The following is a 27,355-nucleotide window of genomic DNA, read 5'->3' as shown; positions in this document are numbered from 1 at the left end:
GCTCTGTGGCAAGATGCATTGTCATCCTGAAAAATGACTTCATTACTAAACCCATTTTTTTCTATGGATGGAATGAGTAAAGTGTCCAAAATTTCATTCTACACCTGTGCATTGATTGTTGAGATAATGATTGACACCTCTCCTGATCCTTTACCTGACATGATGCAACCCCATATTATAATCAAGTTGGGAAATTTGATAGTTTTCCTCTTTATATGTTTCATTAGAACAGCACCAGACTAAATTTCCAATATCATCTTCTTGACCAATGCATATTTGTTATTCATCACTGAATATCGCTTGCATCCGATCATCCACACTCCATGACCCACTGTAATCTTGTTTTTGTCTGGCTTTTCTGTTTGTAAATCCCATTTCATTCAGCTGGTTTCTTACTGTTCTCTATGTGTGTGTGTGTGTGTGTGTACGTATAAATATATGTTTCAAAAAGAGAACCCTTGAAAAAGCTTAACTTCAGTATTATATCTGCTTGATGTATTGTCTAGATTCTAAACACACATATGTTCGGCCAGTTTATATTTAATAGACGCTTCACAGCACCATTTACACATCCCGCTGATATTCAAGAATTCACTCGTATCAAAATGCCTTTAGTTGTTGAATGTGTTCGGTCATTTAATGAGAGACACTGTAAACATACAGTGACTATAGGAGACAATGGGATCACACTGTATTTTTTCCACAAATATCAGCACATCTGTTGTATTTCTCAGCAAAATAATCATTTGAAGAAGAACAGATCAAGTTTGTAACCAAAATATATCAGTTTGATGATGAGCATGAGTTACCTAATTAATTTCTCTTGATTTCATGAACTCAGTCTATAGCAGTGAGGGCTTTAAAATCGAATCCTCATGTTTAGTCTCTTCCAAAACCAAAATGAAGCAAAATTGTACTTGGAGCATTAAAACTAAAAACCTACAGGTATAAGACAAAAGCAAAAGAGGGTTGCTTTCCACAGCAAAGTCACACCAAAACAAAATCTCCACACTCTGAGTCCGGTTTAGTGACGGGTCGACTGGTGGGTTTGATCTCTGCGAGGTTTCGTAACCTTGTTGGCTGGCATGAGAACTACTGAAATACAAAAGTGGGCGAAGGATCTTGATCAGTCGCTCTGCTCTCCTCTGGTGTTTCCGTGGGTCAGGAGGAAGCCAGTGTCTTAGAGGACTTGAGTCTGATAGCGGCGCTCAGTCAGTGGAAAAGAGGTCTCCGGCAGACGGCAGGGGTGCGAGGCCGCCGGTGACGTTCGGGAGGAGAGACAGATCCGGGAGACTCTGGATGTGCGACTTGAGCTCCTTCCGCACTTGTGTGACACGAGCCAGTTTCTGCTTGTATTCCTGAAATGATAATCAATCAATCAATGAATGAATGGATCAGACAAAGTTCACTACTGTTCAAACGAAGGCTGTAATTGACCCTTCGCAGGGAGTTTGATTGACAGGCGATCTGACCAATCATAATCCGCCATTTTGTCCGACAAAGCAGTCAGGAGAGTTAGTAGATTAACGTTGGAGGATTTGAACTTGAAAAGCGGAGTACACTGACATCTAAAACAACACTCCTTATGTTCTTTAATGTTTATTTGATGTTATAAATGAACTAGAAGGAAGAGAGCAGCTTTAAGAGGCTCTACAGCGATCTGTCAGACACATTAAAGAGCCGCAAAACGCTATTTATTGTTTAAATTTCTTTAAAAAAATGACCAAATTTTAAAGTTGAGACTTTGTTTCATTTGCTTCTTCTAGTGTTGACTGATGGTCAGCTGGTCTGGTTATCCTAAATTAGATTTATTTGCTTTAAATTATAGTTTGTATATGCCAACTGTGATGTCTGTGTGAGCTTGCTGAAAACTACTTTCCTTACGGGGATTAATAAACACTACTACTATTATATGTTGTATATGTATACTTTAAATATGTATATTTTAAAATATGCACACATTCACTCTTAATCGTATGTCTAATACTTTGAAAACACAAAACGTTTCTTGTCTCATCACATTCAGTTATGAATTACATGAATCATGTAAATGATATTTTTCATATTTTCTATTTAATACAGTGAAATTATTTTGTAATTGATTTTTTTTTAAGTTGAATAGTTTGCATCACTGGATATTACGCTCAGTCGTCATATTTATATCATAAAAAAGTTGCCAAATATTAAATGTTTTGCTATGCACTCTTTCACTGTTAAAACTAAAGCATCACGTTGAAATTCACACTAGTCTTCTGTCTGTTCCCAATATTTACTCAAATTTCTTTTTTCAAATCAATGCAGCCTTGGTAATAAGTATAAGAGACTTATTTATTTATTTTAAAACTTAAATATCTTACAAACCCCATACTTTTGAATGGTAGTGTTTTTCAGAAATACTTAAAGGAAATTGAATTAATGCATTAACCCAAAAAATGTCTTTCCAAACACATTTGACTTACTTTCTTCCATGAAACACAAAAGGAAGCATTACAGAATATCAGGGCTTGTTTTCAAGCTCCAAAAATGACAAAAAGTACCATAAGTATTTCAAAAGTATCATAAAAGTTGTGCATATGACATGTCGCTATATTCAAAGTCTTCTGAAACCAGTTTTTGTGTGAGGAATTAAAACCAAATTTAGGATCAAGGAAAAAGGGCAGAGGGCAGATTTATCAGTGAATAATGATTTAATGTTGGTCTTTTTGTCACACAAAGATATTGGATGACTTCAAAAAGCTTGGAATATAGCACATACGTCATATGGACTACTTTTATATTATTATTTTGTCTATTTTGAAGCTGGAAGGTTAAAGAAAATGCATTGAAAGCAGCAGCTCTGATGATATTCAGCAGAAATTCTCCCATGGAAGAAAGAACATCACACTGGTTTCAGAAAGAAAGGCACAGCGTTTTTCCTTAAATCATTTATGAGTGTCTCTGGTACCTCCAGCTTCTTCTCCCTCTCGTTGAGCGCCTCCTTCTGGCTCTGGATGTATTCTGTGAGCATTCGGGCCAGCTGTCTGCGGTCCTCCAGCTCTGCGGCCAGGCGTCCGTTATACTCGGCCAGCAGGAGACAAGCCTCGTCCACCGTCTTCGACAGCTTATCTGCCGCCTGTTTATCTGCAGAGCACAGGAGAGTTTCATCTCAGAGTCAGGGACCGGTCACGCAGAACTAGGGGTGAACGGTGAGGGAATTTACCCAACAATTAATATTACACCTGTGACTACACCGGCGTTACACTGCAAAAAATGCTTTTCTTACTTAGTATTTCTGTCTTGTTTCCAGTACAAACATCAAACATTTCTTAAATCAAGATCCATTTACTAAAGTAGTGAAATGACGTAAGATATTAAGTCTTGTTTTCTGGGGAAATAAATCTAAATTAAGTGATTTGATGTTTAAAAAGCAAAATGATCTGCCAATGGGGACAGAAAAATAATCTTGTTTCGGTTTGAATTAACATTATTTTTCTGACCCCATTGGCAGATCATTTAGCTTTTTTTTAGCATCAACTCACTTAATTTTGATTAATTCCCCCAGAAAACAGGACATAATATCTTATGTCATTTTACTCATCTAGTAAATGCATCTTGATTTAAGAATTTTTTGATATTTGGACTGGAAACAAGACAAACATACTAAGTAAGAAAAGCATGTGTACCGATTACACCACACATTTTACAAGAACATGTTTTGTCAATGATCTGTATGTTTACTTTGATCTTTAATGTTAGTTCTTTACACGGTTCCCTTTCTCTGAACAAAGCGAATGCATGAAAAAGGGGCGATTAAACACAGGATGGGTCACGGCTTGGACACCTGACAGGTTTCACACCGGACGCGTCATATTCAGTTCAAAATGCCAGCCCAAAACACTTAATCTGGCTGCACTTTATTTTACAGTACGTGTGTACTTACCTAAGAAAGTGCTGCATAATATAAGGTAACCGCATTGGTTAAGGTTAGGTTGAGGGTTAGTACCCAATTATTGTAATAACTATAATAAGTACACAGTATGTCCATGGGGAACAGGACTGTAATATAAAGCGCTACCGTTAATCTAATCACCAAACAGGCAAAAGGTCAATTCAAGAATGAACAAAGTGGAGTCGATGAGTTTGAAGCTCAGTGTTTAAAAAAACAGAGCAAACGGAAAGAGAAAGGGTGATGTATATTATTATAGCTCTCTATGAAGCATATAGACTTCATTCAAGCTAATGAAGCGCCGTTTTGACGGAGAACCCAGAAGAGAAGAGATAGTTGAATAAATTGTTATTTTTGTTGTTGTTTTTGCACACAAAAAGTATTCTCGTCACTTCATAACATTAAGGTTGAACCACTGTAGTCACATGGACTATTTTAACGATGTCTTTACTATATTTCTGGGCCTTGAAAGTTGCACTGATGTTGCTGTCAATGGAGGGCCAGAAAGATCTCAGATTTCATCAAAAATATCTTCATTTGTGTTCCTAAGATGAACGAAGGTCTCACGGGTTTGGAACGACATGAGGGAGAGTAATTACTGACAGAATTGACATTTTGGGGTGAACTAACCCTTTTAATTAGGGGTGTAACAGTTCACAAAATTCACGGTTCGGTTTGAAACGATACAGTGGTGTCAAGGTTCGGTACGTTTTCGATACAGCAAAAAGACAGAAATGCCAGATAAATTTCCTTGATTAAAAAAATAAATAAGAAAATATTAAAAAGGAAAAAAATATTTTTAAATAAGGAAGAGTTTTCCTACATCTTGAAACTTTTAGTTTTGTAAATGGGGGAAATCTTTGAAGGATGAACAAACAATGTTTTGGCCATCACATTAAAAATAACATTTAAATTGTATTATTATTTTAGTTTTGAAAGGCTGGAAAAAGATGTGTGACGTACTTGAAGGCATTTTACTATTCCTGCCAGACTTCCATGGTCACAGTGAGTGCCACTACAGTAAAGCCATGGTGAATGTTGCTGATCTGTGGACTTAAAGCCTATATAGTTCATTCATGGCACAGGGTTTTCACGTCAGCGCTGTTTGATCCGTTTTCTTACTAGATCTCGCAGCGATGTTATTACTTCAACTTTCTTTACTGGATCTCTTAGCGCTGTGTAGTAACGACATTTTTGGTTTGTAATGCGTACTGAACCGAAAGCCTCGTTTCGAACGGTTCAATGCGAATACGTGTATCGTTACACCCCTGCTTTTAATATGTTTACATGGAAAACAAGGGAATTCTGGGTGAATGCGCCCTTACATGTTGACCCGTGAGGACTCACCTGTGATCTTCTCTAGAAGGGAAACGTCCTGCACTTCCTGTGGAAGTGATGCGATCTTCTGTCTCACGGCCGCGTCTCCAGACGCCGCGTTCTCTAGATCCTGCAGCGCTTTCACCAGATCCTCCGTCTGCGGGATCAGGACATTCATCACAATCAATCACACTCATCTTCACTAATCTAGAGAGACGCAGCTCTAAAATCTGATCAGATGAGCCGTATTCAAAATGGCACCATCGCAGTAACAGTAGTGGAAACAAATACCATAATTGATCAAAGAATCAAGGGATAGAATCAGGGTTTGAAATTAACTTTTTTCACTCACCTGCCAATTTGGCTACTAAATTTTTAAGTTACTGGCCAGAACTTCTTTTCACCATAAATGTGTTTTAGGTGGACAGATTAATACAGTACAAAGAACATAACATTTTTTTAGAATGTAGGATGTTGGAAAATAATAATGTCTTTTCTGTTAACCAAATGCTTTTTAATCTTCGCTATTTCTTCAATGCAAATGAACAAGCGTGCCGTTATTTGTTGTGTAGTGACGGACATGTTCACGATATGAGCAGATTCTGTGCAAATACACTGTTTAATTTATCATAATGACTCGAGTTGAGTATTTTATACAGTAAATCTGTGCACATTTGCTTACACGAACTTCCTCAGCAAAGTGAGTAAACATAATAAGTAACAACAAATTGTCTGGTGAGAGCCAGCGTTACCCGACACAGTGGATTTTAACCCGCATTTGATGTTCATTTCAACCCCTGGTTAGAATCATGTTTCTTTGAGTCTGTGTAAATCATACCAGCTGTGGAGCGGCTGCGTCCGTCTCGTGAGGAGAGTACTGAACTCTGTAATCATCATCTTCCTCCTCCTCTTCCTCCTGCACCTTCTGGTAGCTTCTCTTCAAGTTTTTCCTATCATCTGCCACAAAAAGAGCATGCAACCGTTACTTCACACACACTCGCCCTTTATTCAGACTGTTTCTGAGTGTTGGAATAATAATGCAGTGATGAAACACATGCAAGTCTGGGAATGATGAAGTGACAGAAATAAAATCTCTCTCATATTTGAGCTTCTTCGCAGCTCTGCTCGTCAAACAACTGCACCAGGTGCATCCTGGGATGCTTTTAAAGAACCATTACAGGAGGAACATGTGATGAGCACTTCATCATGCTTTTCAATGCTAGATTTTAATGAATTTCAAAGATAATTTCAACTATTTTAGCAAAAACTTTAAGATGAAAACATCTTCAAGATCATGAGAAAAAAACGTTGGTCCGTTTAGTGATGCATACATCACTTCTACAGTGTGTATATTGTGCACAGTGTGCATATTTTATTTTTCTCCCAGGTTTCTTAATTGGTTTTACACACAAAAGAAGTGCAAAATACCCATCAACACACTATAATGCTTTGGGACACTCTGATTCTAACTTTGAATACTATTTAGGACGGATATGTATGCGATTTGGGACGCAGCAAATGAATTCAGACATATGTTGGCGCACTGTTTTTCGCATACTATTATATAATAGGGAAGTATTCGATTTCGGATGCAGCATTCATCTTTTTGACTCATTATTTGACTAGACTGCCAGACGTTAAGACAGACACATTTATTTTTTTACACAAATAACCATGATTAAATGCACTGTGAACATTTTGGATATTGGATTTTTCTATGCTTTGTTACTGTTATAATTTTTTTGTGCTTAAAAACCAATAAACAAATCTGGGAGAAAGGGGATATTTGCATAATGTAATGAGCACAATGCACATACTTCAAAGTATTATGGGTAGCATGACACACTAAACACACTACCAGTCAAATGTTTGGCAGTACCCAGTATATACTGTGCAGTTTGCAGTGTGCTGGTGTTACTCTGACCTGTGGGCTTGTGTTTGGGACTGTCTGAGTCCTCGATAGCCAGTTTGAGCTGCTGGATGAAGTCTGGACGGTAGAGGCTTCGCTCCTGCCAGATATTCAGCAACCTCTCCATGTGCTTCTTTCCACCGTCATCTCCATCTCTGCCAGAGAAACACACACACAGCACACATGAGAAAGGACGAAACCCTGCCGGTGAACGCGTGAAGCACATGTGAAGGGGAGCTTACCTGGCCACGTGTGAGCAGGCATCCACCAGGACACCTTCGAAGTCTTTGGTGAACTCAGGACCCTTTTTCTTGCTGTTCTGAATCACGTCATTAGCCAGATACAGGAACGTCAACTTCCTGTTTCTTTTAGCTGAACAACAAACACATTTTATTCGATTTAATCATCATTAACTTTACAACGTTTCAGTTTAAATGTTTGAGCATTTCATTCATTTTTGAAGCCTAACCTTGTCTTCACAAACAAGATGACTTGTGCAAACTAAACTCAGACAGTCAAGTTTGGTCTAAGGCTGTGTTCACACTTGTGGTTCGGTTCGCTTGGTTTCTTTGGCCAGACCAAAACAAATTTAGTCCTGGTCCGCTTAGCGTTCACATTTGCATTTAAACACTGAAACCTAAAGATACCGAACCTAAAGGCATAGAGATTTGTCCACAACCTGATTGATCTGCTTTTTCTATGTAAATTTTGCGACCTAACTTACCGAACATCCAAAACAATGCTGTGTTCTGGGCTAAATGTGCTCGCTGTATGTGCGTATCTACATATGATGGTATATTGACCAGCTGAGAACTAGTCAAAAGCTTGTAAATTGTGTAAAGGAGTCATAACAGCATCAGGAATCCCTCCATCACACACACACACACAGATCTGCTGTGAGGAGACGCGGTTCTGATGCCTGGACTGAACTGTGATGGGCAACATCACGACTATGACGAGAGAAAAGCTTTTTGTCCTTTTTAGGGTCGCATCTTGTGACATCACGTCCTGTTTTTGGTTCGTTTACATGTCTTTGGTCCGTCCAGCGTTCATATTTCATTCGAACCGCACCAGAGTTGGTTTGGAAGCAGACTGAGGCTGTGTTCACACTCGGCATGTTTGATTAGATTAAAACAAACTCTGGTTTGATTGCTCTGTTAGTGCGGTTCATTTGAGTAAGTGTGAACGCTGACCTCTGAACCCTGGTGCCACCAAACAAACAAGATGGGTCTCGGTCCACTTCCAAACAAACTCTGGTGCGATTCGGGTGATATATGAACGCAACACAGACCAAAGAAATGTAAACAAACCAAAAACAGGAAGATGCAACCCTACAAAGGACAGAATGCTCAAGCATAGTTTTCTCTCGTCATAGTCGTGATGTTGCCCATCACAGTTCAGTACAGGCATCAGAACTGGGTCTCCTCACAGCAGATCTGTGTGTGTGTGTGTGTGTGTGTATAATACTATCATATGTAGCTACGCACATACAGCGAGCTCATTTAGCCCTGAATACAGCATTGTTTTGGATGTTTGGTTAGTTCCGTCATGAAATATATGTAATAAAAGCCAATCAATCAGGTTGTGAACATACAGTATCACTAAGCCTTTAGGTTCAGTATCTTTAGGTTCGGTGTTAAAAATGCCAATGTGAACGCTAAGTGGTTCAAGCCCAAACAAACTGAACCACAAGTGCAATCATACCCCGAGACACATCTTTTCAGCGTCTCAGTCCGCTTGTTTGGTGGCACCAGGGTTCAGATGGCAGCGTTCACACTTCACTAACAGAGCAATCACACCACACATGCCAAGTGTGAACACAGCCTTACATTCCTATATGTTCCCTTTAACTACCACTGTGAACCTGAAACCGCAGCTGACAGCAGTGACACGGTCTCGTACCTTTCTTCAGCTCTCTGTGCCACACACGCACGATCAGCGACGAATGTTTGCGGTGATGAATGATCCACAGAGACAGAGTCTGAACGCTCTGCTGCGAGTTACTCAGTTCAGACAGCTTCTTCTCCAGCGCGGACTCGGAGAACGACGACATGCTGATCGCTCTCTCTCTCTCTCTCTCTCCAAACAACCCTGAGGAAACACGTCAGGTTAGAAACAGGGATGAAGCTTCTCCTGCCACAGAGTTGCATTTTACCTACTTTAATGTTGACGCCAAAACATGCAGCTCGTGGGAAAAGGTGGACCATAATACTCATTATAATATAATATATAAAGAATATGGGTAGTTGGCTTGATATGTCATAAAGGACACTGATAAATGTTTGTTATTCTGCATCTGAAACTACTTTTACAATAAAACTTTTGTCTAATTCTTTTATTATAGTATATTATATTATATTACATTACATTACATTACTGCTTAGACAAGGAACATTTGTATTTTTATTTACGTTTACTGCAGGGCCATTTAAAAATGTTTAAAATGGTGCTAAAATATACACATTCTCTCATACGGTTACATGCATTTTAATCTAGAAGCTTGATTTTAAATAAAAATGCAATAATAATATTAAATTCTATCAGTCACCTAATCTCATACATACACATTATGCGTGTATTTGACATGAAATATTGTGGTGTGACATACTATACACCATCTTAAACTACTACTAAAGGCACTTAGATTAATTTTAAATCATTATTATGCATGCAGGATTTATGACCTACTTGTATTAGAGAAACCACATGGAGAATTTGTTCTTTTAAAAAATAACCTCATATAGTAAAACATCGTGTATATATAACGATACAGTCTGGTTGCATATATGTGTGTGATTAATAAATGAGATATTAGAGAGTTTGAACTCCATGCATAGTCCCGAGTTATTGATTAGTTGTAATGGATCATTTCTGAGACATGCAATAAGCAAGATCAATACAGAAAAAAGCAAATTAAGCAGATTACAGAAACAAATCAAGCCAACAGCTACAAAATAAAGGTAAATACATTCTCACCTGTCAGCAGTTTTAGTTGGCTAATCTGGATTTAACTTCAATATGGCACAACACACGCGGAAACCCCTCAAATACCAGCTACCGCGGATTAGAAGGGTAGTTTAAGTCGAAATATTAATAAATCGAGTTAATAAGGTACAAACCTCTGTATATATTCCTCGAAACTTTTGGAGAATGTTTGAACACGATGGGATTTTGTTGCAAGTTGGGTTGATAAACAAACGAGCGTCGCGCGCGCGTGACGTCATTGAGACGCGACATCATGCTGGATGTGTCTTGTACAGCAACTGTAATCTTCACTTCACTACTTGTGTCGCTCTGAATAGAAATAGCAATAATTCGCAAGTGATGTCTGTTTTTGTTTCTTACAAAAGGGGTTTATGAGTCCCAGCCTTTGTTTGGTAGCAGGTATAGAGGATTATTTTATGGACTGATATGGTAATTTTATCTTTAATAAAAAATGAAACAGGAGTTTAATATCATGTTATAAGCTTGAAACTGCGTATGTGCTGCTGCTGCTGCTGACATGACTTGGCTGGACTGAACCACTCGGAGTAAGTATTATGGGGATTTTCAGGGGAGGGGCTGTAAATAAATATTCAATATGCTTTTTTTTTTCTTTACTTATATTAAAATTAAACTTGACCATTAGACAAGTTGTATTTGCATTGCACTTAACAGCTTTAAGGTTTAAATAGGCTGATTATGCATCATTTTATTAATCATGCACACAAACAGGATATACACCTTAGGCTACAGGAATTTTCACGTTTTAATGTGATTCATAGTTGGTAATTGTCAGACTTCTCTCTCTCTCTCTCTCTCTCTCTCTCTCTCTCTCTCTCGTTTTGCCTGTTTGTTTGCATTTGCTAGACTATATAACCAAAATGTATCTTCAAGAAATCAGTCAATGAATACTAACTGATGCTAACTAATACTTTGTTTAATTGCCATAAGATTTGTAAAATCAATTAATATTGCTAACTATTGTTTTGGATGTTTTCTGAAAGTCATAGGTCAGAAAAGCAAACTGTTAAGTCCCCACTGCATTATTGCAATGCCCGATACACAATGTACGATTTTGGGCTGTCCCAGACGAAAGATGACCAATCATGGTGATTTCTGTGGTTGTGTCTCCTAAACGGTGGTTCTACATCGAGGTTTGATGTAGACTTTTGTCACGGTTTTGCGACCAAAGTTAGCCTGCGATAATTTTCTGACGGTGTCAGAAATTTAGCATAATAATGATAGTGTGTTTGCAGCTGTATGACCTACGTCTACTGACTAGCCAATAAAAATCCAACATGGAATGCCGTTTTGATCAACGCGACATGGCGCTAAAACTTAAAACTACTTACTTCAAGCTCCATTTGCAACATTGGCATGACAAGTTGGCCTCTTTTCCCTAGAAATGTCCGTGTCCATATTCTCCTCTTTCGCTTCCTCTTCTTTTTTTCATCGCACATAAAACCACAATTGCCAAAGTGTGGTGCATCTTGCTCTATTTGTTTACCAGTAGCGCATGCTAATGACGTTTTATTCTTCTATACTAACCTACGATTCAATAGGTGTCATCATCATACAGTCTACATACATATCGTACCCAAGTTTATTAGATCCATGTTGTACAGTGTGATTTGTAATGATCTTATAGGATTGCCAAAATCACACAGTCACACAGGCATAATATTGAATTAACTTTTCTCTTTGTCATAAATTCTCTCATGATGACTTTCATAATCTTCCTTTGCAGATCTCATATTCCATACACGGAGAATGGCTGAACATCAGATCGAAGACCCAAAGATTGCATTTGCATATCTCCGCCCATCATGTGTCCTCCTGACCAAAGAACCAACATCCGCGAACGTAGAAGCTCTTAGCGCCAATCTCCGCGGTATAAGCGATGGAGCTCTCCAACAGCTCCAGGACTATGTACTGTTTCCCCTCAGATTTGTCCTCAAAACCCCCGGCTCCAAGCGGGAGGGATTTATCGAGGCGGTCATGGAAACCATGACGTATGTGCTGGAGAACACATGCGTACAGAGTTGGGATTCTCTTCGGGATCTTTTCTCTGAGTTGTGCCTTTGTATTTGTTCCCCAAAAGACCCGGGAAAGCCCGCCATGTCCTCCGAGGAGCTAAAGCTGGCCGTCCTCAGATGCCTGGACACCCTCTTGCACTCGGCCTATGGTGACATTGTTTTTAAACTCTACGAGCCAAGCATGTTGCCCGGACTTGGAGCAGCCGTGTCGCTACTTCTGGCACTTGCAGAGCATGAAAAGGCAAGGGGAGTTCAATTAGCTTCCCTTAAATGTCTCCTTTCTTTATTTCTACAATGCAACTGCAAAGAGGAACACATTGAGCCAGGACAAAACGAGAGGTATCTTCTTGGACGTGCCCTCGCCACATTTTTGCCCGGCATTTCTCGAGCCCTGAGTGAGGTAATAAGCGGAGACATAAGACAAGGCCATGCAGTCACGATGAAGGCCATGAGGGTTTGGTACAAAGCGGTAGGTCTGGTAATGGCCGATGAGCAGCTTCAGAAGACCAACATTGACAGGGCAGCTGGGGATCTGGGGAGGGTTGAGGAGCTGGTTGTAAAGAGGACTCCATCTTGGCGCAAAGCCACTTCCCAGCGCCTTGCCATAGTCTTACAAAAGATCATTTCTTGCACTTCTTCCCACCCGCACTGGAGAATCAGGCTTGAGTTGGTCAATCTATCCCATCTTCTCCTTTCTCAGTGCAGCCAGTCTGTGGGTGAATGTGTTGGTCCTCTACTGGAAGCGTTGGTAGGTGCCATCAACGACGAGGAGCCTGAGGTTAAGAGCAGGTGCAATGCTGCATTGAATGAAATTGCACAAAAAGGTCAAACCAATGGCGGACAGGACTTTACAGACGTTCTATCTGAAAACCTCCACAGCTTGGCGTCATCCTTACCTCGACTCATGAGAACATCGGATGACCAACGCAAGCTCTTTGTCCTTAACGTGTTCCTCGGGTACCTCAAGATTCTGGGACCTAAAGTTGATGCAGTACTAAGGTCATCAGTCCATCTTGAGCGTATCTCCAAAGCATTGATGCAGGTGATGGAGCTTGACGTTACGGATGTGAAAATCATTGAGGAGAGAACTCTTAAGTCTTCAACAGACCTGGGACCTGATGTGCACCAAGTTCCATCCCAGAGGAAATATTTCCTCTACTTCACAGACGAAAGGATATTCTCAGCGCTCAGGAAGATCTGCCGCATGTTGGGATACTACGGAAACCTCTACCTTCTTGTTGACCGCTTCATGGAATTGTACAAGGAGTCCTCGGTTTACAGAAAGCAAGCTGCTTTGGTCCTCAATGAGGTAATTGTTGGTGCTGCAGGCATTGGCGTAGAGATGGACAACTCTAGGATTGATAGTTCAGGAATAAACCAGTCTAGAACAAATCAAGAAGACTTGAAATCTTCAATCATGTCTATCATCGAGGAGTACATCAGTTTGAGCAACTGGCATCTCCCTACAGTCTCAGAGGCTTTGGAAGGGAAACTTGAGACTACAACCTCCTTAGTGCCCAATTATCCAGAACGAAATGGTCTCCAACTGCTTCCAGCATCCAAAACCCCAACGCTCCACCAACTCAACAGCAACATCTGGCAAATCTGTATCCAGTTGGAGGGTATCGGAGGCTTCGCCCTGGCTTTAGGCACTGATTTCCGTCTGCTTCTCATGACATCCCTATACCCTGTGCTGGAGAAGGCCGGAGATGAGTCGCTTCTCGTCAGCCAAGCGGCTTTCAACGCAATGTGCGACCTCTGCAAGGCTTGCGATTACAGTTCTCCCAAGGAGCTGGTCATCAAGAATGCAGACTACCTCCTCAATGACGTTTCTCTAAACCTCGGCAGACCCAGCATTCACCCTCATGCTCCGAGAGTTCTTGCGGTCATGTTCACTCACTCGGATGCCAGTCTGCTGCCTCTAGTGGCCGATGTGGTGCAGGACGTGTTAACGGCACTTGATCTCAGCTATGACCAGAGAACGCCACAGTTCTGTAGTGTGCTGCACTTACTCATGAAGGCACTTGGTGAGTCTTACTTAAATTTACTTACTTAACCCTCTGGTGTTCTTCGCATGTCGGTCAAAAATGACCGAATTTTTTTTTTATCAATGATAATGTACAATATTTTAGTTTGATCATGTTTTTTATTTTATATTTTGTATTTTTAGGGGATTTTTTATACCAAATTATATGTACGCTGTATTTATAATCCATTTATTAATTTTTTTGAGCATAGATTAAATTTCCAACTTAAACTGTTGTAAATCTTGAATGCTTTAGAGCACAGACTCAAGTCTAAAACGACACTTGGCCGGTTATTGCTGAAGTGAAAAAAGTTTTAAAAAGTGAACTTCAAAAAAGTAACAGAATTTTACATTTTGTTATGAAAAATGCACAAAAATACTACTTAGCAAGTGCCAAAGCCTTTACCAAGTCTCGTACCATTGCAATGAAATAAAAAATTCTAAAACAAAAAAAACAAAATTGGTCAAAAATGACGAAGAGCATCAGAGGGTTGGAACAATTCTACTATAATGTATTAGTTGCAAAATGTACTCTTTGGAGTTTTCAAAAGCCAAATGTGTTTTACCACAGTGAGATGGTTCCCTGCTACTATGGGACACCAGAAGCCATCCAGCAATGACACCCAGAATAAAGAGAGTGTGAACTTGAGGCAGTTTCTCCTGGACTATAAGAAGCAGAAGGAGCTTGCTGAAGGCATTGGGGTAGAGGAGGAAGATCCTAATGAACTAGGTTTGTAATTTTGATTTATTTATGTTTGTTCTGCACCCCTAACTTTAAGAACTAAACTTAGATGTAAATGCTGTTACCTTTCTAAGCAATCATACTTACCTGGATGATAAAACTGGGACTTTCAGCCAAATCTAGCAGGGTTATAGTCCATTCGAACCTGAATTGAGAAATTTCTGTTTACTTGTATACTTCCCAATATTTAACGAGACTTTTTCGGACCTTTATTTCCCAGGATGCGTTATCTGTGTTGACTTGCTTTGAAATGCAGTTCAGTAAATTTCTGTCATTCAAATTTGAATTCTACTTCAACTTCTAGTGGGGTGTGGCCAATTCAATTCAAATTCACACTCTTGAACTTAAAGGGAGCAAATTCTTCAGTTTGGCAGAATTTTGCAGACCCCTGATATCTAGAGACCAAAATATCACAGAAACTTGTGAGTAATCCATTTACTTGGAAGTTAAGTAATGCCCTAAAAGACATGTGGTAAAAGGTTCACAAAAACTGCACTGTTGATTAAAATGCTAAATTTGATATTACGTTGGGTGTGGAAATCAGTTGGCTTGGGCTTGGTGCTGGTAACCCAATGCACAGGACAATAGTGACACCAGAATAAAAATATTCATGATTCTGAAGCTGAAAATACAGAATTATTTTAGATGGGTATGCTTGCAGTCTGTCACTGACTAGATATATTTAAAATAATGTAGGCCACTTTGTACTGGTAACATAAGAAATTTGGCATTATCAGAACCCACAAATATTCCCCCATTGCATTATTATACATTATATTCAACATTACATATAGTAGTTTAATGTAGGTAACTTAAATTTTTTCTCACACAGTAATTTTCATTTTGGGTGAACTATACACAATACTATGGAAGCTTGTTTCCGCCACTAAATAATAAATAAATAATAATAATTGCGACTTTTTATCTCACAATTCTGCCTTTTTTCTCACAACTGCGAGATATGAAGTCAGAATTGTGACTTTTTTTCTCAGAATTGCGAGATATGAAGTCAGAATTGTGAGAAATAAAGTCGCAATTCTGAGAAATAAAGTCGCAATTGGGAGATATAAAGTCAGAATTGCACGATATACCTGTAAAGTCGCAATTGCGTGTTATAAAGTCAGAATTGTGAGATATAAACTATTCTGAGGTAAAAAAAAAAAAAAAAAAGTCTGTCTTTTTTTTCCTTAGAATTGGACTTTATATCTCACAATTGTGAGTTTATATCTCACAATTCTGAGAAAAGATGTCAGAATTGCGAGATATAAACTCGCAATTGCGAGATATAAAGTCAGAATTGCGAGATATAAAGTCAGAATTGCGAGATGTAAACTCGCAATTGTGAGATAAAAAGTCGCAATTATCTTTTAAAATGTTTTATTTTGTGGCGGAAACAAGCTTCCATGATTGTCAGATCGTCACTATCCTTGATACATATTGTTACATTTTTGTATTGTGATATATTGCGATTACCCCTACCTAAAAAAAAAACATTCAGAACATCCTACCAACCACATAGCAACGCCATAGCAACCACCCAGAAGAAGATGGTTACCACCTTACAACATTCTGTTATAATCACACTTTACAGTTCTTGCTTGTAATTTAATTCTTGCACAGCAGATGACAGTATTGATCCAGTAAGACCTTACAGTATAAGCGATTGCACTCGTTCTTCTGAAGCTTTCTTCATAACTGCAGACCTGAAACAGGGGTAGTCACTTCTCCTGGAACAAGCTGCAGTAAGTGCTTTGCATAAGGGTAGAGATGTAATAATAGAGCAGAATTATGATCACTCAAGCATCTTTAATCCTCCTCATGCTGAGACTTTCAACTCTGGGCTCAGATTTCTGATCATTAAACCAACACCACACAGAGTCAGAATTCCCTGAATGATCTGTTATTACGGCTTCAGCTGTTATTTGTGTTTGCATGATGATATGTTCACAGGGGCCAGACTAGTCTAATGCAATGGCCAATTCGATTTTCTAATTTTATTTTCGTCACCTGTCCAGACGCTCCTCCACCAGCGTCTGCTTCTGATGAGGACATGGAAAGTCCTGCTGAGAAAAAAGAGCTTCCTCTTCATATCCAGATTGCAAAAGACGTGATGGAGCGATGTATTCACCTGCTCTCCGACTCCAACCTGAGAACCCGACTCAAGGTTGTAAAACCTCTTGTTTTAAAAACACGTCGTGGAACAAAGAAACTTTAGTGCAGTTTTCAAAATGTTAAAACACTTGCATCGCTGCAGGCCCGTTTCCCTTGAGACGAGCACATGACTAGTAAAATGTGCATGTGCCTTTACAGGTGTTGGACATCCTGGAGCTGTGTGTGTGCGTTTTATGTGAGCGAGAGGACGAGCTTCTTCCCATTGTGCACCGGTGCTGGCCTGCTCTCCTCCACCGTCTCACCGACGATGACCCTCTCGCTGTACCACGAGCCTTCAAGGTGAGACCATGACCATGCGTTTTAAAAATGGTGTTTTAAAAGGCCATGGAAATGAATGAAACATTAAAAGTCATGTATATTTCTATAGGATCTTGTAGTTTTATGATCTGCAAATGCATAGGTCAAAACAAAATTACAAATTACTAGCGAACTAAGATGACTAGATCTGAAACTAAATTAATGTAAAAGTGTGGAAAGACTGTAGTTGGATATTGTTGCATTGACTATTCTATCATCTATTCTTTTGAACTTTCCATTCATCAAAGATTCATAAAAAATTTATCATGGTTTTCACAAAAATATTAAGCAGCTCAATATTTTTCAACATTGATTATAATGAAAGTTTCTTGAGCAGCAAATCAGAATATTAGAAGGATCATGTGACTCTGAAGACTGGAGTAATGATGCTAAAAATTCACAGGAATAAGTTACATTTTACAAGGAAACTACGGAAGAGGATTAGGGCCAAGCAATAATAAAATAATAAAAGCATCTCGAGATTAAAGTCTTTAGATTAAAATGAGTTTATTCTCAAGATTGTATTTCGACTTTTTTCTCGAAATTTAACGAGTTTTTTCTCGAAACACAACGACTTTATTACGATATTTAATTAGTTTATTCTCAAGATTGTATTTCGACTTTTTTCTCGAAATTTAACGAGTTTTTTCTCGAAACACGACTTTATTACGATATTTAATTAGTTTATTCTCAAGATTGTATTTCGACTTTTTTTTTCGAAATTTAACGATTTTTTTCTCGAAACACGACTTTATTACGATATTTAATTAGTTTATTCTCAAGATTGTATTTCGAGTTTTTTTCTCGAAATTTTAAGATTTTTTTCTCGAAACACAATGACTTTATTCTCGAAATGTAATGAGTTTATTCTCAAGATTGTATTTCGACTTTTTTCTCGAAATGTAACGTGTTTTTTCTCGAAACACAACGACTTTATTACGATATTTAATTAGTTTATTCTCAAGATTGTATTTCGAGTTTTTTTTCTCGAAATTTAACGAGTTTTTTCTCGAAACACAACGACTTTATTCTCGAAATGTAATGAGTTTATTCTCAAGATTGTATTTCGACTTTTTTCTCGAAATTTAACGAGTTTTTTCTCGAAACAACGACTTTATTCCCGAAATGTAGTGAGTTTATTCTCAAGATTGTATTTCGACTTTTTTCTCGAAATTTAACGAGTTTTTTCTCGAAACACAACGACTTTATTACGATATTTAATTAGTTTATTCTCAAGATTGTATTTCGACTTTTTTCTCGAAATTTAACGAGTTTTTTCTCGAAACACGACTTTATTACGATATTTAATTAGTTTATTCTCAAGATTGTATTTCGACTTTTTTTTCGAAATTTAACGATTTTTTTCTCGAAACACGACTTTATTACGATATTTAATTAGTTTATTCTCAAGATTGTATTTCGAGTTTTTTTCTCGAAATTAAGATTTTTTTCTCGAAACACAATGACTTTATTCTCGAAATGTAATGAGTTTATTCTCAAGATTGTATTTCGACTTTTTTCTCGAAATTTAACGAGTGTTTTCTCGAAACACAACGACTTTATTACGATATTTAATTAGTTTATTCTCAAGATTGTATTTCGACTTTTTTTCTCTAAATTTTACGATTTTTTTCTCGAAATGTAATTAGTTTATTCTCAAGATTGTATTTCGACTTTTTTCTCGAAATTTAACGAGTTTTTTCTCGAAACACAACGACTTTATTACGATATTTAATTCGCTTATTCTCAAGATTGCATTTCGACTTTTTTTTCTCGAAATTTAACGAGTTTAATCTCGCATTATGACTTTAATCTCGAGATGGTTTTATTTTTTTATTATTGCTTGGCCCTAATCCTCCTCCGTAGAAAACAGCTATTATAAATTGTAATAATATTTCACAATATGATCGAATATATGCAACCTCAGTAAACATTTCTTCTTTGAAAAGCATTTAAAAAAAACTTAGTCTCCAATCCTTTGAATGCTAGTGTATATTAACTGGAATACTACTATAGAGCCGGGAGATCATCCGTTCCTCCATGAATCTCTCTCTCAGGTGCTGTGTGTTCTTGGGCGGTCGTGTGGAGATTTCCTCAGGAAACGCGTGTCTAAAGAGGTTCTTCCCCGTCTCACCTCCTCTCTGATGAAGCAGGCGGAGATCAGCGCTCGCTCCGGGCCCGCATACACACACACACTGGCGTACAAACTCCAGCTCGCTGTGCTGCAGGGTCTCGGACCTCTGTGTGTCTCACTGGACCTCAGTAAGTCTGGAGGACATCAGTGTCTACTGTATAACTGTCAACATCAATGAAAATATATAGATCAGGGGGACTGTGACAGTATTGCAGGTCTGCCAGTTTATTATGTGTAACAAAAATTGAAATTGAAAACATGCTTAAACAAAAACATTACTTTACCTCCAATGCTAAGGTTAAAAAGCTAAGATTCAGTGAATTGTTGCATTGTTTGTCCCAAATTAAAATATATTAGGTCAAATTAAAATGTAATGTACAATTATAATTGTGATTGAATGGATGTGCAGCGTCAGCATCATAACAAATCACATACATGTATGAATACGGTACTGTACGTTATTATAGCTTAAAATGCAACACTCAGTCCTAAAAAAACATTCAAAACCTATCATGTATATAATTTAAATATTAAGTTTAACTGTTCATTTGTAACATAATCTGCCCGAATCAGCTGAAGAACATAAACTGCATCTACTTTCTATAATGTGCTGAATGTCTGAAAGAGGAGATTCAGCTAGAAAAATGTATGATGGGAACTTATTTTAGCATTTAAAGTGGGCTTTGATATTTAATTTTAACATTATTTTCATTGCCTGCATGACCTTGGTTACATACAGAAACCTCGCAGTGGATCTCAAAGTTTTGATTTCCCCAGGTAACTTTGCTTTATCTCACAAAACCAGTGATGAGAATGCTAAATAAAAAAATAAGAAGGAAAAACTCTATTACAATGCTTTTGAGAGAGAACACAAAATTTGTGCGCAAACTCAAAGTTTCTCAGCATTCCTTAAAATAAAGCATCCAAAAAGGGGTTTGTGCAGTGATGTAATAGAAGAACCATTTTGGGTTTGGGTTCCCCAAAGAACCTTTCAGTGAATAGTTCTAAGAAGAACATTTTTTGTTAGTGAAGAATTTTTTTTTCTGTCAGCTGTAGTGATTTATCACATAGCAATAAATCAAACTATTGAGTAATTTCTATTGAGATTAAATCAATATATCTGTCTGACCAATTAATTAATTAGACTATTTTGAAATGATCAGCTTTAAAAATATATATATATATTATGGCAAATATAGCTACATTTATTAATCGGCCTGACAGATAAGTTGGTATATATAAAATATTAGCAATTATAATTTAATATAATGGTAATTATATAAAATGTTATACACACATTTTCAAACAAATAAATGTTTTTTTTTATATATAAAAATGAAAGAAATTGTTAAAAATAACTTGTATTATTTTTTTTAAAACCTTTTAGTGAACAGTTCTAAAAAGAACCTTTTTGGTTAGTGAAGACATTTTCTTCCACTATAAAGAACCTTTTGTGGAATGAACATGTTCCACTGATGTTGAAGGTTCTTGATGGAACAATAGATGCCTATAAAGAACCTTTATTTTTAAAGAGTGAGGGGAATGCACATTTTTTGTGAGCAATATATATATATATATATATATATTCTATTAACATGTCCCCTTAGGCTCTCTGAAGTTGCATCAGCAGAAAAGGTACAAATATTTTTAAAGGCAGAAAAAATGCATCTTAACTCATGAATGGTGCACACAATAACATCATACACTAGATGGCAGACTCGCGTCAGTGTTTCATCACAGCTGCAGTGAACATGTCAAAGTCAATCTGAGTGTAAGCGATGAAGTCGTGTTCCTGCTGATGTCACATCACAGCTCCCTCTGAAACCCCAGAGCTTCCTCTGACAGACACCATCATGCGTTGCTCTGCTCATTCCTCTGGAGAAGCTCGGAGGGGATTTCAGCTCTCTCGTATCAGTCGTTCCTCATCTCTGTGGGGTTTCTGATGTAATGCAGGGGCGAAATGGAAAAAACGTACATGTTGCATGCATTCTGCTGCGGCATAAGCCTTGATGCATGTAAAAGTGCTCTTTGACAAAACAAATATCCACTATTGGCTGATAAAATATCAGTTATCAGTCTCAAGTTTAATTCGTGCATCTGTAATAGAGAAGTATAAAGGATTTGCAAAGCAAACCCAATGGTTTGTGAAACGCTGAAGTGATAATTTGTCGTTTGATTGAGCTGCCATGTGGAGAGAAATATATTTGTGCGACTGTGATTGTGCAGGATGGTGTGATTGAGTGTGTGTGTGTGTGTGAAGGGAATACTGAATACTGATAGAGTTACCATGGTTATGTGAGACACCTGAGAGACAGACAGACGGACGAGAGGTCATGCTGTTTATTTCCCAGTTGGCTTTAGTGCTGTCTCTCTCTCTCTCTCTCTGTCTCTCACACACACACACATATATATTCCCTCTTTATTATTCTCTCTCCATCCCTCATTTCTCGCCGTCCCTCTGCATTCACCTCCATTTTTCTAGAGTAATGAGGCTCTACATCACGCTGCTTAATTAATTAATTAGGATAATGCTGCCATGGAGACTATTAGATTATAATAGAACATCTGTGGCCATTATGACGCAGGCGTTCGTTCACTGCATTTCTGCTGTGAGTTTCGAGTCACCGGAGACATACATGAAGCTTCACTGAGAAGCAGAACAAACCTATAATGGTGTTCATGGTCTCAGATAGATCTGAACTCTAGCAAATGTCTTCAATTGTTTGCTGTCACACTATTTAGTGTCTGTTGCATTTTAATATTTATAGCAGCTTTTCCTTCAATTTGTCATTCCCTTGATATTCTCAGTCCTGCTGGAGTTTGGAGATAATCTTTCTTCTGAATGTCTGTTTGCAGTGGAGGCGGATCTGGATCGAGTGTGTGAAGCTTGTCTTCTGTACCTGAGCTGCCGACAGCCAATCAAACTGCAGGAGGCGTGTCTCAGGTAAAGCCCAACCCAGCGCTAAACTGGAATTTAACTTTTTTTTCTTCCTTTATTAAAGTGGGTTTAATCTTTTTTTAAGTTTCAGGAACTTGCACAGACTAAAATCAAAACAATTTGATTATTAATATTTAATTAATATTTTATATTATATTTGTGGTTATATATTCATTTCTGCTGTCAGCTGTAGTGATTTATCAAATATCAATAAATCAATCTATTGAGTAATATTTGGTCATATTGAGATTAGATTAATATATCTGTCTGATCAATTCATTTGACTATTCTGAAATAATCCGCATCAGGGTGAAATAAATAAATAAATATATATATATATAGCAAAAATAGCTAAATTGATTAATCGGCCTGACAGATATGTTTGTATATATAAAATATTAGCAACTATAATTTAATAGAATGTAATACACACAAATTTTCAAACAAATAAATAATTTTGACTTAATTTGTTTTATATATAAAAATATATATTAAAAATAATAAGTGAAAAAAAAAAAAATAAAATATATATATATATATATATATATATATATATATATATAATAAAAAATAGAATTATAAGTGAAATTTATATCAGTGAAATTCACTTATTTTGTATAAATTTTAAATAAAAAAATTTAAGAAAAGAAATTTAAGAATAAAGTTTGTGGAAAAATAAGTGCATTTTCCAAAACACAAAAACAAGTCATATATATTTAATTTGTTTTGTGTTTTTTGGAAAATGCACTTATTTTTCCACAAATTTTATTCTTAAATTTCTTTTCTTAAATTTTTGGGGAAAAATCACTTTTTTTTTACTAATTTTATTTGTAACAAATCAAACAAATTTTTTTTATTTTTTTTATTTTTTTGAACATGCCTTTAGATTTCGGTATTTACAGTCCAAAAACAAGGTTACACTTTTGTCAAGATATTACTTTAAAAATTGGGCGTTAAAGAGAGAGTTCACCCAAAGTTCTGGCATCTTTTACTCACCCTCAAGTTTTCCCAGACCTGTATGGGTTTCTAAACCTGTATGAATAATGTATGTTTAAGAATGTTGGTAACAAGACAGTTGCCTACATTTCCAATGACATCCATCAACTGTCTGGTTACAACATTGTTCAAAATATCTTTTGTGTTCAACAGAATGAAACTCATACAGGTTTAGAACAACTTGAGGTTGAGTAAATGATGACAGAATTGTCATTTTTAGGACTCTTTAAGACTCTTCCAGTTCACGATGTGCTGTTATACACACTCCCATACCCTGCTTTAACAGTATGAATCACCCTAACAGTTGTCTTATCGTGTGTTTGTCCGCAGTGTTTTCCGGTCCCTGATGGATCTGGACGCTGATATGTGCTGGTTCACTCTGAACGAGCTGTTCTGTCCTGTAACGTACGAGCCGCCTCATCCGCAGCTTCTGGCCGTGACACTGAGCGGATCAGACAAGCCCAGAGACCAATTCACTGACAACGTCCTCAAATTACTGCAGGAGTTTGATTCCCTGAACGCGGACAGATGAGACTCCCGAGGTTTAGATGCCGATCAACAGGGCTGCTGATGTCTGAACGCTAGGATCATTCTAGTATTCTGATCTTCACTGACCAGACGTATGAATGGAGGAACTATAGGATAAGGCTGACAAGTTGACTTTGTCATGATGCAGATTGCCTTATATACAATAAAACAAACTGATTGAGAAATAAAAAGTGTATTCCTTACAAAAAAATGCCATTTAAATGATATTTTCTGCCAAATCACCATAATTATTATAGTTATTTCTCTAAAATAATAAATTAATGGGTAGCCTATTTTATTTCATTTCATTATTACATATTTTGGTAACACTTTACAATAAGGTTAATTAACTAACATGAACTAACAATGAGCAATACATTTGTTACAGTATTTATTAATCTTTGTTAATGTTAGTTAGTCAAAATACAGCTGTTCATGTTAGTTCACGGTGCATTACCTAATGTTAACAAATACAACCTTTGATTTTAATAACATAGTAGTAAATGTTGAAATTAATAACTAAGATTAATAAATGCTGAAGAAGTATTGTTCATTCTTAGTTCATGTTAACTATTGTAAAGAGTTATCCATATTTGTATAAATCGCACATATGTTCTGGTGTAGTTGTGACCTGTTGGTTGGGTCGCGGGTTCTTCAGTGACAGTCTAATAAATGTGTGGCCTGTGAGATTCGCATTAAAGCTGCCTCATATGCTTTGTGTTCGCCTGCTGTAGTGTTATCTGTACTGTACTTTGCTATTTATCCTCCTGCCAGGGCTGACAGAGGCGCTATTATTCACCGGGCCCGGGCGCCGGGGTGACCGGCTGACATGCCTCATACGCGGCTAATGCAATTTCCTCCCGGCCGCTTCTGATAAGTGCCGGAGCATCATTATAGAGTCAAACCGCTTGACATGAGCTTTGTTTGAAGGATTCGCCGCCGTTAAAGACGACAAAGCAAACTGAGGAGATGAAGAAATGAAGAATCGAGGTGATTTTTGAGGTTAAGTAGGTGGAAAAGCTCTTTGTTAGAATGAAAGTTAAAAAGGCTTTTTTGGGTAATTTTAATCATTATCTACAGTTTTACTGTTTGGAGCTTTTTATAATAAAGGCCCCATGCCAGCCAAGGTTTATTGAGTAGTTTACTTAAAGTCCCCCTGGCCTGTAGTCAATAATTTTATCCCTTAAAACTCATCTTTGATCCCCAAAATTAAATATTTAAAAGTTTTTTTTTTCCATGAAAAAATTCTTCATGCCTTAAAATAGCTTGAACGCAACTCGGCACCCTTGCCTCATTTAGTATACACTGTTCTATGAATATGCAAATATTCTGTCTTTGGTTCACTGCAGTTTTAAGGAGAAAATACTCAGCAATGGTGTCGACTTATGAATTTACACATGATTTGTCTTAAAAGCATATTAAAAACACCACTTAGACACATGGACAACATTAAAAGCTTGATTTTCACCACAAGGGGACTTTAAGCAATTAAGCCACCATGTTGCCCTTTAACATCAAGAATGATAAACTAAACGATAATGTTTTGGTTATTAAAAGCGTGCTTCAGTTGTTCTCGCTATATGCTTTAAAATAGAACGGATATTGATGGACTATCCACGTTTTATCTTTCAACAGTTTAAAAAAAAAAAAAAAAAAAATCCCCAAAATTATGCCAATGGTAGGCTATCCTTGCTCTGTCGTTATCGTTATAGTTGGGGTGGTTTCTAATTAGAGAGAGCAATGTTGTTGTTGTTTTGTTTTTGTTTTTTACACGTTATAATGGTAGCCTACTTGGCAGTCTGTTAGGGCAGGTGAAGCAGAGCCCCACCAAACTATTCATCCAAAACATTAACCTCTATATAAACTTAATCAATAATAAATTGTAAATGTGTTCAGAATTCTGTAACAAATAATTTCGGATTTTCTAGACTAATTTAAGTCTTAAAGTGAACAGGATAATTTTCCGATACTGAGGGTCAGCGGGTGGCCGAGTCCTCATCAGCTCTACAGCGCCCCACAGTTTTCCAATGTAAATCTGTGGTGAAAAATGGAACTGCAGCGAGCTATAGAGAGCCATAGACCTTATTCAGAGCAGCGCCATGGCAGAGATGAAAGTGAGGCTGTGTAAGGGATGGACTTACCGTGTTTAAAAAGGTGTATAAAGCTCCTAGATCATTTATAATTTTCCACAACTCATGTTGCCTTAAGTTTTTTGTCTAATAAAATTTCTTGGAAGGATATTTTTGCAGTGTTTCGTCACCAGAACTTGTATATGTAGGGCTATATTAAGGCGATTCTATAGCGTTGTGATCGTGTATGAATCTGTCAATCAACATTAGAGCGCCACCCTCAGGCTGAATTACGCAACCTCTGTCAAAAGTGTGTGCGTGTGTTCACCTATTACAATATAAAGTTTACAAAATGTTTATCAGAAACTAGCGCTAAGAACCAGAATCTGCCCTACCTAAATTTACGGCCAGGAGCCGCTACTGATACTTGGTGTGAAAGTACTTTTAATGTAGGCCTACGTGGTTGTACTTGAAAGTGAAATAAGCAACCACAACGTGATAAGAGACACCAAAATTTAACAAAGCATTCTGTAAATGTTAAACTTATCTATTTGAATGAGAGCCCGACATCTATATCTGTAGCAAATACAAAACAGCATCCTTCAACAACCTTGCCTTAACGCCACGTGCGCGCGCACACAAAACATGTAGCCTAGTGTAGCTAGCCTAAATACAGTTTTGCACATGTTGATCTCGAAACAACACATAGCCTACACATTTGGCTTACCATTGGAAGATATGTAGCCTCCCAAATACTGTTTCGAAACTCCTGAGAAACAACTCTTTCCGCTCGTGATTTACGAATATCTAAAACTTTTAACACTTGTTACAAAAACGTGCAGGCTAGAAGAGCATCTTTTGTTCTTACAAAAACGCTAATTTGGCAGGTTAACCAATCATTGTCTCTTATTAATCAAATAGTTGAGCTCAGATTGCGTGCCAAATGCGCCACTAAACGATATCATATCTCTATGGCGCCTTTTTGAAAAGATTTCAAAAAAGTATATATATATATATATATATATATATATATATATATATATATATATATATATATGAAAACAAGAAAAATCATGTATTAAAAGGACACAAAGATATATGATCAATGTACAATGTTTTTATTTATTTGATAAAGGCATACATTGAAGGTGAAACCAGTCTTTTGTAGGAGTAGCCTATTGTAATATACACAATCTGTACATGTATTACTTCCAGAAACAATAAAAACTATTGAATCAAACCATAAAAATCAAAGAAACCAGAAACGAAGCTGTCATTAATACC

The 27,355-nt window shown here is 37.3% G+C and overlaps 3 protein-coding genes across 4 annotated transcripts in view; 2 read left to right on the top strand and 1 right to left on the bottom strand.

Annotated features, from left to right (window-relative positions):
- The window catches only part of LOC311302671 (uncharacterized protein), a 382,374-nt gene that overhangs the window by 137,815 nt on the left and 217,204 nt on the right, over positions 1-27,355 (top strand). The window lies entirely within an intron of this gene.
- On the bottom strand, positions 525-10,431 carry rprd1b (regulation of nuclear pre-mRNA domain containing 1B). Of its 2 annotated transcripts, none has more exons than XM_084428672.1 (8): positions 10,271-10,431; positions 9,054-9,242; positions 7,394-7,523; positions 7,167-7,306; positions 6,081-6,199; positions 5,273-5,399; positions 2,945-3,120; positions 525-1,358 (listed from the first exon to the last, which is right to left on the bottom strand). In XM_084428672.1, exons 1-8 carry the CDS (start codon positions 10,389-10,391, stop codon positions 1,209-1,211), a joined length of 1,152 nt encoding a protein of 383 aa, XP_084284798.1. In that variant the 5' UTR covers positions 10,392-10,431; the 3' UTR covers positions 525-1,208. The 2 variants fall into 2 exon arrangements, with proteins under 2 accessions (XP_084284798.1, XP_084284799.1); XM_084428673.1 differs by having other exon boundaries at positions 10,128-10,402.
- Positions 10,371-24,185, top strand: tti1 (TELO2 interacting protein 1). Its single transcript, XM_084428663.1, has 8 exons — positions 10,371-10,681; positions 11,881-14,196; positions 14,767-14,925; positions 16,953-17,101; positions 17,248-17,388; positions 19,464-19,668; positions 22,397-22,484; positions 23,805-24,185. The coding sequence occupies exons 2-8, from the start codon at positions 11,904-11,906 to the stop codon at positions 24,004-24,006; spliced, it is 3,237 nt and encodes a 1,078-aa protein (XP_084284789.1). The 5' UTR covers positions 10,371-10,681; positions 11,881-11,903; the 3' UTR covers positions 24,007-24,185.

The sequence above is a fragment of the Rutilus rutilus genome (assembly GCF_951802725.1).
Source record: "Rutilus rutilus genome assembly, chromosome: 13".
In the NCBI taxonomy this organism is placed as follows: domain Eukaryota; kingdom Metazoa; phylum Chordata; class Actinopteri; order Cypriniformes; family Leuciscidae; genus Rutilus; species Rutilus rutilus.
The sequence above is the reverse complement of the archived record's forward strand: the minus strand, read 5'-3'. Positions and strand labels throughout refer to the sequence as shown.

Excerpts from the sequence above, each read along its gene's own strand:
- rprd1b (XM_084428672.1), bottom strand. The coding sequence starts at position 10,391 with ATGATGTCGCGTCTCAATGACGTCACGCGCGCGCGACGCTCGTTTGTT. Across the intron at positions 7,307-7,393 it reads GCCTGCTCACACGTGGCCAG|AGATGGAGATGACGGTGGAA; the intron begins GTAAGCTCCCCT and ends TTTCTCTGGCAG. Across the intron at positions 6,200-7,166 it reads TCCCAAACACAAGCCCACAG|ATGATAGGAAAAACTTGAAG; the intron begins GTCAGAGTAACA and ends TTTTTGTGGCAG.
- tti1 (XM_084428663.1), top strand. The coding sequence starts at position 11,904 with ATGGCTGAACATCAGATCGAAGACCCAAAGATTGCATTTGCATATCTC. Across the intron at positions 14,197-14,766 it reads CTTACTCATGAAGGCACTTG|TGAGATGGTTCCCTGCTACT; the intron begins GTGAGTCTTACT and ends GTTTTACCACAG. Across the intron at positions 22,485-23,804 it reads CTGCAGGAGGCGTGTCTCAG|TGTTTTCCGGTCCCTGATGG; the intron begins GTAAAGCCCAAC and ends GTTTGTCCGCAG.